Source organism: Temnothorax nylanderi, unplaced genomic scaffold (genome assembly GCF_030848795.1).
Source record: "Temnothorax nylanderi isolate EJ_2023f unplaced genomic scaffold, tnyl_v1.0 TNYL_tig0024_pilon, whole genome shotgun sequence".
In the NCBI taxonomy this organism is placed as follows: Eukaryota; Metazoa; Arthropoda; class Insecta; order Hymenoptera; family Formicidae; genus Temnothorax; species Temnothorax nylanderi.
This window is the reverse complement of record NW_027249086.1, coordinates 1,656,750-1,670,807: the sequence shown is the minus strand read 5'-3', so window position 1 is coordinate 1,670,807 and position 14,058 is coordinate 1,656,750. Positions and strand designations below refer to the sequence as shown.

The window sequence follows — 14,058 nt, the reverse complement described above, 5'->3', positions numbered from 1 at the left end:
TAACGCAATCATTAAGATACGGAGAGTGATCTTATATCATCTAGACGCTGCAGACTGACTCAGTAAACAAATAAACATTCAACGTGCTCGATAGTTATACAACACAGTGAGAACTTGAGCGATATAAAACAGGTTCGCAGGTAACTTACTCATTCATTGGCCTTGTGAAAGTGACCAAGGCTATCCTTCTGCTGGACTTGCAGTAGTACGAGATCAGTCAACGCATGAAGTCGTAGCACGACGCTATGCCGACCGTGTACGATTAATAAAGAATTCGATGATCATCGCGTATCATGCATCTCGTATGCCCAGTACGCAAATGCCGGTTCTTCAATTAATCAATTGACGGCGGACGGCTGCTAATCTTACGAAGTGTTCGGCAAGATGCTGGAAGCGAACGACGACGCAGCGAAAATGCTGGACGACGACTCCTGCAAGATACATTTGCAGGAGTCGGAAAAATTGCTGCGACCCGGAAAATCGCGGAACTCGCAGATGTGCATCGAATTCAGCGATCTCTGTTATTCGGCTCGTCGCAAAGGCAAGAACATTTCATCGTTTCACATATTTATGAAAGTCGGGATTTTCTTGCGTTCTCAATACCCTGACACACAATTTACTCGTGACATTTCGTGATATCTTGAGACAGCTTTAGGTAGCTGTGTAAAAAATAACTGATCTAATCATTCGATTGAAATAGCAAGGTGCGCACTAAACAAGTTTTTGTTCTCATTTTATAAAGCTTATTATTAATTACTTATCGCAAAATAAAACAATTATCTTGAAAATCTCTGGAGTGTTCTAAAATTAATTATCTCATTAGGATAAATTTGTAATAAAAATACAAATCGCGTATTGTTTGCTCTAATTTTAAAATTAAAAATTTTCAAGTCAAAAGGCCTGTATCCACGATGCTAGAACTTGGTCCAAGTTCTCGGACCGAGAAAAAGTTACTGAAACTTGGATCGTGGACATACTGAACTTGGATGCAAAATTGGTGTGTCCACGATCCAAGTTTCAGTAACTTTCCCTCGGTCCGAGAACTTGGACCAAATTCTAGCATCTCGTGGACACAGACCTTAAGAAACTAATAAAATATACTAAAGATTCCCTAGAGATTATATTCGAATATTGCTCCAAACTCTCTCCACTGACTGCGTTTACCGTATATTATTTATGATACATATATTCATATATAACATATATTATAATATGTCGATGGGTGTAAGATATTTCAAAAATTATCTATTTGACAGCCGATAGCGACAGCAGATACATCGCATTTCGGAATTTGGCTAAAATTATCTTATTTATTAATTTAGGACTTAAGCGATTCTGAAAATCTATGAATATGATTTATAAAACGCAGTTACCCAGGATAGCCAAGCGTGATAGAGCATATTGAGCAAATTAATGCATTGCATGTGTTTTCATATATTTGCTGTAAATTTGCTGACATCGAAATAGAACACGTTACAAATACAGCTACATGGCTGCTTATACATGCAATCAGTTGACGCAATTTCAAGAGCAAACGTTCCGCAATATTGGTACGTTATGTTGTCTGCAACATGTCAGCAACATGTCAGCAATGAATGATTCATCGTTCCATCTTGAGCATCATGATGCAAACGTGACGGCAACAACACATATATAATGATTTCCATCCGTTATTGTGTATATGTCATCAAGCTATGAAGTTTTTTAATTGTATCTCGTTGCTAACGAAGTGTTGACAATATGAAATTGTCACAAATCCCTCACAAATTGATGCTGTCACGTTGCAATCAATTTGCTGTTAATAAAAATATAATTCATATGAGTTCAACCCGACAAGCATAATGCTGTCTCACCTTGTCCCGAGTTTGTCAAAATTAGTTGCATTAACGACAAGCTACTTAATTGTTGGCAACATGGCAACAAACTCACAGCATTTGGCTATCTGGGTATAGGTGTATTATTGCGTATATGCATTATTGTCTTGGAAAATTGTTTGATTTAAAGAAGCAGGTTTTGAAGGTTACACAGCTTCATTTGTATTATACTTTAATTAACGCGCATGTCTTTCCAAGTCCTATCAGAAAATTACCTAACACTTATCAGTTTCGCAATTAAATGTGCAACATGCAATTATATATGTGCGTATTAGTGCACATTAACATATAATATAATTGCAAGAATTTGAGATAATTATAAAACGAAATATATACGTGCACGTATAATATAATGCTTCGAGTTTTTCTAACAAATCTCTGTGTGATTTTTTTGGATCTTAGTGCGATTTTAATGTAAATGTGACACGCAATCAGATCGCGTTTTCCACGTGTTGTCTAAATATGGTTAAAGAGGAATGCTTACTGCAGGGGCCGAGAAAACGATCCTGCGTAATGTGACGGGGCACTTCGAATCGGGAAAACTCACAGTAATAATCGGCCCTTCTGGCGCGGGAAAGACCACCCTGCTGAAAGTCGTGTCGGGCGAACGATTGACCGACGTTAAGGGCATTGTTACCATAAACGGCGTTGAACGGGACAGGGGAATGTTACGCAAACAGGTGTGCTACGTGCCGCAACAATTCGATCTATTGCCGTTTCTCACGACGAGAGAGACTCTCTACATAGCGGCTCGGCTGAAACTCGACGTTAATCAGGACGTACAAGCGATTCGCTTAATTGTAAGTAAAATATAAACACGAAAGAAACGCTCCAACCGCTATGTATAAAATGCAGTATTATTAAATAAATAATATACATATAATAATTATATAAAAATATATCTTATATATCATTATTTCTACTATATAATAAGCTTGCTGTGGCGAACAAAAAAGTTATATATAGATTGATGCACCATCAGATATTATTTCTGTCAGGTGAACGATATCGCGGAGAGTCTCAGCTTGTCAAATTGCCTGGATACATTGGCGAAAAAATTAAGCGGTGGCGAACGAAAGAGACTCTCCATCGGCGTGGAAATGATCTCCAAGCCATCCGTTCTCTTATTAGACGAGCCAACAAGCGGCGTCGACAGTGCGGCGTCTAATCAGGTATGATGATATATAAATATATTAATGCAAATTAATGTAGATTACATCAATAGCGATCGTTTTACAAAAACATTCGCTATTAACAAAAATCAATATTTATTTCTTGTATTCTACTAATACAAGCGCAAAATATTCCAGCAATATCGTAGCAACGTTGCAACATTCCTGCGACGTAGCTGGAATATTATTATATTGTGGTTGAGAATAATAAACATTTCTGATTATTATATTTTGTTCCGCGATATCATTAAGACGTTCTTAATGCGCCGCATATATCTATACGATTTGCATTGAATAGCTCGTTAACATGCTGCACGGTATGGTGAGAGAGAACTGCACTGTGGTTTGCGCGATACATCAACCCAGCAGTCAGATGATTTCGCTCTTCGATGACATTATGGTACTTAAACAAGGTAGAAGTATGTACTGTGGTCCAAAGAGCGAGATCTTAAATACGTACAGCATCGCCGGGTTCCCGTGTCCCAGCTTCTACAACATAGCAGAATTCGGTAACGTCAATTCCACCGATCCGATCCGACTTAATAAGTAAATTACAAAGAGACAGGGGAATTAGAAAAAGAGTATTAGCACTAACATTAAAATATTTTAGAGCTGTGCGCATTTTTCTTATATTTTATATATTTTTTTTTATTAATCTTGCATAATAAATTTGTTAAATTTATTAAAAAGATAGAGTAACAAACAGACTTCCTTAAGACAGATGTATTCTTAAGAAAAAGTATTCAAAAAGTTTACCTTGCATAAACTGAAATATTCTCGATATCTCGAAAAGCATTAAGATTATAAAACTTGATATAAATACAAGTCTCAATATTATGTGCAAATACAAAGAAAATGCTCACATTAGTTGTTTAATTTGATGTAGTATTGCTTATTACATGAATTGTGGCTTTATCACTTTTCGATGTTACACAACAATTTTACTATATAATATTTATGATATTAAATCATTTAAAACATATTATTAATTTAAAAAAAATGGAGAAAAATTCACATGTGATATTGATTGTGTTTTCCTGATTGCAGTACTTGAGGTCATAACAGAGCAAAGAGGTGGAGATTTAGAGAATTTATACAAGATCTGTCGTGATGAATACGAAAAGTCGAGATCGCGCAACAAACCTAATAAAAATGGTAAATATGATGTTACATGCTTTATTAAACGGTTATATATTTAAACGTTTCTTAATTATCTCGAATTTTTGTTAATCCATAATAATTCATTAATAATTCATTAACAATTATTTTAATAACTTATACTAATTCATACAATGTTTTTTCCATCTTGCTTCGCGATGATTGGATAATAAAAGCGTGAATATTTTATCTAACGAGAATATCCACAATATTCTCTATTTTTAGAAATATTGGATCAGGCATTGAGTATCTCTAAATCTCGAGGACATATCTTCCTTGTGTATGATATAAAATTAATGTTATTCGAAAAGCATAAATATATAAAGCGAGACAATTCAAAATTATGAGAAATAATTTTTCAGTCACTAATAACTTTCAATAATTGGATTTTTTTTAGAATCGTCTGATTCTAAGCAGAAATGTGAAACAGGCGACATAGATACGTCCACAAATAGTATAATACCAAAAAAGTCAACATGGCAACAGCAAAAGATTTTATTTTTAAGATCTCTAATTTGCATCAAGCGAGATATTGTGAGTAAAAACTATCGAAAGTAATATTCGAACAATTTGCTTGAAAAATTAAAATGCTATATTGTTTTGTGTGATTAATCTCTCAGACCTTGACAAAATTAAGATTTGCGGGGCACATCGCAAATGGCCTGTTTTTTGGAGCAGTTTTCTATAATTTTGGTGACGACGCGGAGAAAGTGCTCAGTAATACCGCTTGCTTATTTACCTCTGTGTTATTTTTATTCTTCGCAAATTCTATGCCTGCAGTACTAATGTGTAAGTGACACAGATTTTTCTAACAATATTTCATACTTCTGTATATTTTTTTTTACGTATAAATATAATGCATAATTTATGTGATTTTGTTGGCAAATAACTAAATTACATATACTATACTATTACTATCTTTTTGGTAATTTTAAAGACTAAAAGAAAAATAAAATCAATTTCTTTGACGGTACTTTCAATTTTCCGCGTTCAAAATTATGATAAATGAGTTTTATATGATTTTAATAAATAGCTATACCATGTTAATCTGATTGTAGTTCCCACAGAAGCGACAGTATTTCTGCAGGAATATTTAAATAACTGGTATTCTTTGAGGGCTTACTATAGCGTAAAAATACTAACGGATCTCCCGTTGCAAGTATGTTTTAATGCAGTATTATTTTTTTATTATACTAATTATTACGAACACACCTAAATATATTGTCATTGGTTTTGAAATCAATTAAAAATTTATCTAATTTTTAGATACTCTGCGCCTCATCTTTTTTGTTTATATTATATTATATGACAGGACAGCCAATGGAATATATTAGAATTCTACAGATGTGGAGCGTTGGCCTGTTAATTACAATTATTGGACAAACGGCCGGGATACTTACAGGCGCAGCTTTTGGCACTAAGGTATTTCAGCTGCGGTATTTTTTTATTATTTTAATTAATATTTACACTATTAGAAAAGCTACAAAAAAGGCTATAATAAGTCAACATTACATACTTATTGCAATATTATATCGGAAAATATCACAGCTATAATTATTTGTAATAGTAATAAGTTAATAAATCATTAGATGATTTGTTTATAACAATACATAATTTTTCAGTTTATATACATATATATTGAGCAGCTTATACCATTCAAATTTTGATTTGATTGTTATTTAATATGTATGAACAGATAATGTAGCTGACCAAGTATAATTTCTTTCAGTCAGGTTTCTTCTTAATACCGGCAGTTAGTACACCATTAGTGCTGTTCGCCGGATATTTCTTGAAATTTAGAGAAATATCGGTATACCTACAGCCTTTATGCGCTACGAGCTTTTACAGGTACAGTCAATTTAATTATACCATAGCGATTACTAATATTAAAAATTTTTTGCATTTAAACTTATTATTACTACATAATGTTTTCCATATGAACCGTTTTTTATAATAATTTATAATAGCTATTTATAAACAGTTGTTCTTGCTTCCTATTTGTAGAAACACTATTTTATTGTATTTCCAATTTGCCTTATTTTTTCAGTAAATTTGAGAAATGTAAATTTTATTGCAGATACACATTCGAAGGAATGATGCAGGCGGTTTATCTTAATCGATCGAATCTGTCGTGCTCGGAAATCTACTGTTACTTGCGTTCGCCAAACAAGATTCTCTCGATGATGGACATGCCAACAGTACCATTTTACGTTATTCTGATAGCACTTAGCTCTTGGATACTCTGTTTACACATAATCACCTACGCACTACTTTGTTGGAAAATTTATTTTGCAAGAAAGTAACGTGTTAATACTTATCTTGAACAAAAAAGTATCTCTCTCTAAGTATGTCTCAAACAAAAAATTAATGATTTAGCACATTTTCTCTGTAACAGTAGGTAGAATGTTAAGAGAGACAATAGGATTAGAAATGTAAAAATTGTATAAATTTTTTGTACCTAAATATATAACACGTTCAATAATAACAATGTAATAAGATTTATTTTCTTATAACTGATTATGGTGATAATGTAAGAATTGGTGTTATTATAATAAAATAAATTAAATATAACAGTATAATAAACTAAAATATCTTAAGGTACAAGTGAATAATCAATGCGTCGACTTGACAAAATTGAAGAAAAAGCCCCTAAAATAGATAATTTTTTAACAGGAATACCCTTTTGTTTTAAGTCTTTTTATTAATAATTGTTGAAAAGCGTACACTGCTACCTACTGTGTTGTAAGATCGTCTGAAATGATGGCTATAAAACTGTAATAATGACGAACTTTATCGTTCATTTTATAATAATATAGCAGTGTGAATCGAAGCCTGATTATTGTCTATTTTACAGATGGAGCCAGCCAACATTATAAAAATAAATACAATTTGCATAATTTGCTTTACTATGCGCGTGATTTTTTTGGTATCACGGCAGAATGACACTTCTTTACCACAGCACATGCGGGGAAGGTCACTGTGATAGTATTGGTGGGAATTTAAAACGAGTAGCGAGGAACTCGTTTTCAAGGAAAACTAGTTTGCAAAGAACTGTAATCTTCATTATTGATAAATTAAGTGAGTTTTTGGAACCAAGATATTCGCATTAGCAAAAACTATTTCGGGTACATTAAAATATCATGCGATTATTCCTGCAAGCGAGGATCAATTGGTTTTAAAAGAATTTAGTTTTGATAAAGAACAAGACTTCTTTCCAAGAAAAAAGAAGAAAAAATGAATCTAAAAAATATAAAACACAAAGACTCCAGAACTATTTTTCATTTCATAGTCATTTGTTAAAAATATATTATTTATATTTATGTAGTATTAAATAATTAGATTAATTTAAAAAAATATTGATATTATAAAAATATGATGTTATAGAGTTTTTGGCTAAAATTTGGCTAAAAATCCAATTTTATTTTGGAAAAAATATTCGTTTACAAGTGGATCCTATTGCGATTACTTATTTAAAAGTAAAAAATTGATTTTTTTATACTATTAAACTTTTCTCGCTAAAATTAACGTTTTTTATCTGATAGTACGGGAAAAATCCTAAAAAATTTTGTATATTTTGTAATTTTAGCTACAAATATCAAAAAAAGAAAAATTTCTTAAAACGTCCTTATCTCCAATATCTTGGATGCAAAGCATATAATACTAATTTTTTAAATCTTTAACCTTATACAATATGTGCACTAACATGTTTTCATGATTATTTAAAATATCCCAAGCAGTTCATTTTTAGGTGGACCCCTGACACGTGGAATGCACCATATATATACACACACTTAATGGCACTGTTATGTTTAGTATAAGAAATGAAGTCAATTTACTTAAAAGACCAAAAGTCAAAACGCAATCATTAAGGGCCGGTTGTTCCAACCTGTTGGTAAGCTAACTAACGGTTAAATCATACGTCTATCTTTGTCTAATGTAAAGAATAAACAAAGACATATATATGATTTAACTATTAGTTAGTTTACCAACAGGTTGGAGCAACCGGGCCTAAAAATAGCGATTTTATTATTTATATCATATAGACGCTGTAGACACTGACTCAGTAAACATTCAACGTGCTCAACAGTTACATCATAGTGAGAACTTTTGCGTTATAAAACAGGTTCGCAGCAAATTCACTCATTCATTCGCCTTGTGAAAGTGACCGGCTGTCCTTCTGCTAGACTCAACGATTCGCAGTACAAGATCAGTCAACGCATAAAATCGTAGCACGGCGGACGGCTGCTAATTTTACTAAGTGTTCGGCAAGATGCTGGAAGCGAACGGCGCAGCGAAAATGCTGGACGACGACTCCTGCAAGATCAGTTTGCGGGAGTCGGAAAAATTGCTGGGACCCGAAAAAGCGTGGGACTCGCAGATGTGCATCGAATTCAGCGATCTCTGTTATTCGGTTCGTCGCAACCGCAAAGGCAAGAACATTTCATCATCGTCCCACATATTTATGAAAGTTGCGATATTCCTGCGTTCTCGATATCCCTAAATATATATATACGTATACAGGATGTCCCATTTTAATCGATAAAAATAAATGTTTCTTGTAAAAAAATTTGGCGCTGCTAGAGCTTGAAATTTAATAAAGCACAACATTTTTGATTGAATAAAAAAGCAATAAACATAATTTAGGGAAGTATGCAGCGGGAGTAAAAAAGCTGCGCCAAGTTTTTTTTACAAGAAAAATTTAAAACAGAATCGTTTTTGTTCGACCCAACTGGCCTAATAATTAGTATATTTAAACTCACAACGTTTCGGCCGCAATTTCGGCCCTTCTCAAGTGAGAAAATTAATCACGCCATAAATCCTCAAAAAACCTGCGTACAAAACATCCAATAAGTAGCTGGCATCGTGCCCTAACCACGTCATGCATACGTATAGCTAAAAGGTGAAAAAACTCACAATAGTCAAAAAGATAAAATAATCGCTCAGAAGTCATAAGATAAGGAGTTAAAATAAAAATTGAAATAAATTAAAGTGAAAAATGTATAAAATAAAATAAGCAGCTTACATGTTCAAAAAAAATTTATTTATTTTATATAAGTCAATAAGCTCATACGATTAAATCAGTCAGGAAGAAAAGAGCAATAGAGCCGCAACAGGATGTAAGTGTTGAAAACTATATTATAAATAATTGACAAACGTTTCGGCCCTTCATGGGACCATCCTCAGTGTCGGTACATATTCTTAAAAACTAACGCGACAGAACTTAACGTAACTAATCCGCAACAGTGTTGATTGCAAAGAGGACCACTGCAAAGATAGTGATATATATGTGAAAAAAATTACAAAAGGTATTAAACAGAGAGTATCAAATACGTACATTAGGAATATGTTTCCTTATATTGCGGAGTCATTTCGATGCTGATGTGTTACAGTAGAGTTAAACCGACAAATTACTCAGCGACGAGAAATCGGGCTCGTATATATATACAAAAGGAAGGAGTGGGAGAGAGAGAGAGAGAGAGAGGGAAAATTTTTGGCTAAAATTATCTCATTTATTAATTTAGGACTCAGCGATCCTGAAAATCTATGAATGATTTGTAAAACGCAGTTATAGGTGTATTGCGTATATGCATTATTTTCTTGGAAAATTGTGATTTAAAGAACCAAGTTTTGAAGGTTACACAGCTTTATTTGTATTATACTTTAATTAACGCGCATGTCTTTCCAAGTCCTATCAGAAAAATACCTAACACTTATCAGTTTCGTAATTAAATGTGCAACATGCAATTATATATGTGCGTATTAGTGCACATTAACATATAATATAATTGCAAGAATTTGAGATAAATATAAAACGAAATATACGTGCATGTATAATATATAATGCTTCGAGTTTTTCTAACAAATCTCTGTGTGATTTATTTGGATCTTAATGCGATTTTAATGTAAATGTGATACGCAATCAGATCGCGTTTTCCACGTGTTGTCTAAATATGGTTAAAGAGGAATGCTTACTGCAGGGGCCGAGAAAACGATCCTGCGTAATGTGACGGGGCACTTCGAATCGGGAAAACTCACAGTAATAATCGGCCCTTCTGGCGCGGGAAAGACCACCCTGCTGAAAGTCGTGTCGGGCGAACGATTGACCGACGTTAAGGGCATTGTCACCGTAAACGGCGTTGAACGGGACAGGGGAATGTTACGCAAACAGGTGTGCTACGTGCCGCAACAATTCGATCTGTTGCCGTTTCTCACGACAAGAGAGACTCTCTACATAGCGGCTCGGCTGAAACTCGACGTTAATCAGGACGAACAAGTGATTCGCTTAATTGTAAGTAAAATACAAATACAAAAGAAATGCTCCAACCGCTATGTATAAAATGCAGTATTATTAAATAAATAATATATATATATAATAATTATATAAAAATATATTTTATATATTATTATTTCTACTATATAATAAGCTTGCTGTGGCGAACAAAAAAGTTATATATAGATTGATGCACCATCAGATATTATTTCTGTCAGGTGAACGATATCGCGGAGAGTCTCAGCTTGTCAAATTGCCTGGATACATTGGTGAAAAAATTAAGCGGTGGCGAACGAAAGAGACTCTCCATCGGCGCAGAAATTATCACCAAGCCATCCGTTCTTTTATTAGACGAGCCAACAAGCGGTCTTGACAGTGCGGCGTCCAATCAGGTATGATGATAAATAATATTAATTTATTAATGCAGATTACATCAATAGCGATCGTTTTACAAAAATATTCGCTATTAGCCGACATAAATCAATATTTATTTCTTGCATTCTACAAATACAAGCGCAAAATATTCCAGCAATATCGTAGCAACGTTGCAACATTCCTGCGACGTAGCTGGAATATTATTATATTGTTGTCGAGAATAATAAACATTTCTAATTATTATATTTTGTTCCGCGATATCATTAAGGCGTTCTTAATGCGCCGCATATATATCCATACGATGTGCATTGAATAGCTCGTTAACATGATGCACGGTATGGCGAGAGAGAACTGCACTGTGGTTTGCGCGATACATCAACCCAGCAGTCAGATGATTTCGCTCTTCGATGACATTATGATACTTAACCAAGGCAGAAGTATGTACTGTGGTCCAAAGAGTGAGATCTTAAATACGTACAGCATCGCCGGGTTCACGTGTCCCAGTTTCTACAACACAGCAGAATTCGGTAACGTTGACTCTATCGATTCGACTTAATAAGTAAATTACAAAGAGACAGGAGAATTAGAAAAAGAGTATTAACATAAAATATTTTAGAGCTGTGCGCATTTTTCTTATATTTCTTAGATTTTTTCTTATTAATCTTGCATAGCAAATTTGTTAAATTTATTAAAAAGATAGAGTAACAAACAGACTTCCTTAAAACAGATGTATTCTTAAGAAAAAGTATTCAAAAAGTTTACCTTGCATAAACTGAAATATTCTCGATATCTCGAAAAGCATCAAGATTATAAAACTTGATATAAATACAAGTCTCAATATTATGTGCAAATACAAAGAAAAATGCTCACATTAGTTGTTTAATTTGATGTAGTATTGCTTATTACATGAATTGTGGCTTTATCACTTTTCGATGTTACACAACAATTTTACTATATAATATTTATGATATTAAATCATTTAAAGCATATTATTAATTTGAAAAAAATGGAGAACAATCCACATGTGATATTGATTGTGTTTTCCTGATTGCAGTACTTGAGGTCATAACAGAGCAAAGAGGTGGAGATTTAGAGAATTTATACAAGATCTGTCGTGATGAATACGAAAAGTCGAGATCGCGCAACAAACCTAATGAAAATGGTAAATATGCAATGATGTTACATACTTTATTAAACGGTTATATATTTAAACGTTTCTTAATTATCTCGATTTTTTGTTAATCCATAATAATTCATTAATAATTCATTAACAATTATTTTAATAACTTATACTAATTCATACAATGTTTTTTCCATCTTGCTTCGCGATGACTGGATAATAAAAACGTGAATATTTTATCTAACGAGAATATCCACAATATTCTCTATTTTTAGAAATATTGGATCAGGCATTGAGTATCTCTAAATCTCGAGGACATATCTCCCTTGTGTATGATATAAAATTAATGTTATTCGAAAAGCATAAAGATATAAAGCAAGACAATTCAAAATTATGAGAAATAATTTTTCAGTCACTAATAACTCTCAATAATTGGGTTTTTTTTATAGAATCGACTGATTCTAAGCAGAAATGTGAAACAGGCGACATAGATACGTCCACAAATAGTATAATACCAAAAAAGTCGACATGGCAACAGCAAAAGATTTTATTTTTAAGATCACTAATTTGCATCAAGCGAGATAATGTGAGTAGAAACTATCGAAAGTAATATTCGAACAATTTGCTTGAAAAATCAAAATGCTATCGTTTTGTGTGATTGATCCCTCAGGCCTTGACAAAACTAAGATTTGCGGCGCATGTCGCGACTGGCCTGTTTTTTGGAGCAGTTTTCTATAATTTTGGTGACGACGCGGAGAAAGTGTTCAGTAATACCGCTTGCTTATTTCTCTCTGTGTTATTTTTATTCTCCGCAAATGCATTGCCTGCAGTACTAATTTGTAAGTGACACAAATTTTTCTAATAATATTTCATACTTCTGTAGGTATATTTTTTTTTTACGTATAAATATAATGTATAATTTATGTGATTTTGTTGGCAAATAACTAATTTATATATACTATACTATTACTATTTTTTTGGTAATTCTAAAAGACTAAAAAAAAAATCAATTTCTTTGACAATACTTTCAATTTTCCGTGATAAAATTATGATAAATGCGTTTTATGATTTTCACAAATAGTTATACCATATTAATATGATTGCAGTTTCCACAGAAGTGACAGTATTTCTGCAGGAATATTTAAATAACTGGTATTCTTTGAGGGCTTACTACAGCGTAAAAATACTAACGGATCTTCTGTTGCAAGTATGTTTTAATGCAGTATTATTTGTATTATTACTAATTATTACTAATTATTTCTTTCAGACATGAAGTTCTGGCTAAATATCACCTAAATATATTGTCATTGGTTTTGAAATCAATTAAAAATTTGTTTAATTTCTAGATACTTTGCGCCTCATCTTTCTTGTTTATATTATATTATATGACAGGGCAGCCAATGGAATATATTAGAATTCTACAGATATGGAGCGTTGGCTTGTTAATTACAATTATTGGACAAACGGCTGGGATACTTGCAGGCGCAGCTTTTGGCCCTAAGGTATTTCAGCTGCGGTATTTTTTATTATTTTAATTAATATTTACACTATTAGAAAAGCTACAAAAAGGGCTATAATAAGTCAACATTACATACTTATTACAATATTATATCGGAAAATATCACGGCTATAGTTATTTGTAATAGTAATAAGTTAATAAATCATTAGATGATTTATTTATAATAATAAATAATTTTTCAGTTTATATATGTAGAGGAAAGCGCCCTGTTATGAGATAGGATCCTAATATGAGATGTCGGGGTTTTTTCATGATGGGTTCAACAGATGGGGCCTATATAGGGCCTTTTAGCTTAACATATCTCATATTAGGATCCTGTCTCATAATAGGGCATTTTCCTCTATATATTGAGCAGCTTATACCATTCAAATTTCAATTTGATTGTTATTTAATATGTATGAACAGATAATGTAGCTGACCAAGTATAATTTCTTTCAGTCAGGTTTCTTCTTAATAACGGCTGTCAGTATACCATTAGTGGTGTTCGCCGGATTTTTCTTGAAATTTAGAGAAATGTCGGTATACCTATGGCCTTTAAGTACTACGAGCTTTTTCAGGTACAGACAATT

At 32.8% G+C, this 14,058-nt stretch overlaps 2 protein-coding genes across 3 annotated transcripts in view; both read left to right on the top strand.

Moving 5' to 3' along the window:
• The first annotated feature begins 79 nt into the window (after window positions 1-79).
• On the top strand, window positions 80-6,692 carry LOC139769800 (ATP-binding cassette sub-family G member 4-like). The gene is made up of 11 exons (XM_071701188.1): window positions 80-541; window positions 2,364-2,674; window positions 2,873-3,046; window positions 3,345-3,555; window positions 4,094-4,201; window positions 4,602-4,738; window positions 4,825-4,993; window positions 5,263-5,363; window positions 5,471-5,626; window positions 5,934-6,052; window positions 6,282-6,692. The coding sequence occupies exons 1-11, from the start codon at window positions 385-387 to the stop codon at window positions 6,505-6,507; spliced, it is 1,869 nt and encodes a 622-aa protein (XP_071557289.1). The 5' UTR covers window positions 80-384; the 3' UTR covers window positions 6,508-6,692.
• Window positions 6,693-7,606: 914 nt separating this feature from the next.
• LOC139769799 (ATP-binding cassette sub-family G member 1-like) overlaps window positions 7,607-14,058 on the top strand; it is a 15,094-nt gene continuing 8,642 nt past the window's right edge. Inside the window, exons 1-10 of one of the 2 annotated variants that reach the window (XM_071701186.1) lie at window positions 7,607-8,634; window positions 10,183-10,493; window positions 10,694-10,867; window positions 11,167-11,377; window positions 11,905-12,012; window positions 12,420-12,556; window positions 12,641-12,809; window positions 13,077-13,177; window positions 13,317-13,472; window positions 13,928-14,046. In XM_071701186.1, coding sequence (XP_071557287.1) covers window positions 8,475-8,634; window positions 10,183-10,493; window positions 10,694-10,867; window positions 11,167-11,377; window positions 11,905-12,012; window positions 12,420-12,556; window positions 12,641-12,809; window positions 13,077-13,177; window positions 13,317-13,472; window positions 13,928-14,046 — 1,646 coding nt within the window. In that variant the 5' untranslated portion in view covers window positions 7,607-8,474. The remainder of the gene's footprint in view (window positions 8,635-10,182; window positions 10,494-10,693; window positions 10,868-11,166; window positions 11,378-11,904; window positions 12,013-12,419; window positions 12,557-12,640; window positions 12,810-13,076; window positions 13,178-13,316; window positions 13,473-13,927; window positions 14,047-14,058) is intronic. The other variant, XM_071701187.1, reaches the window with a different exon arrangement.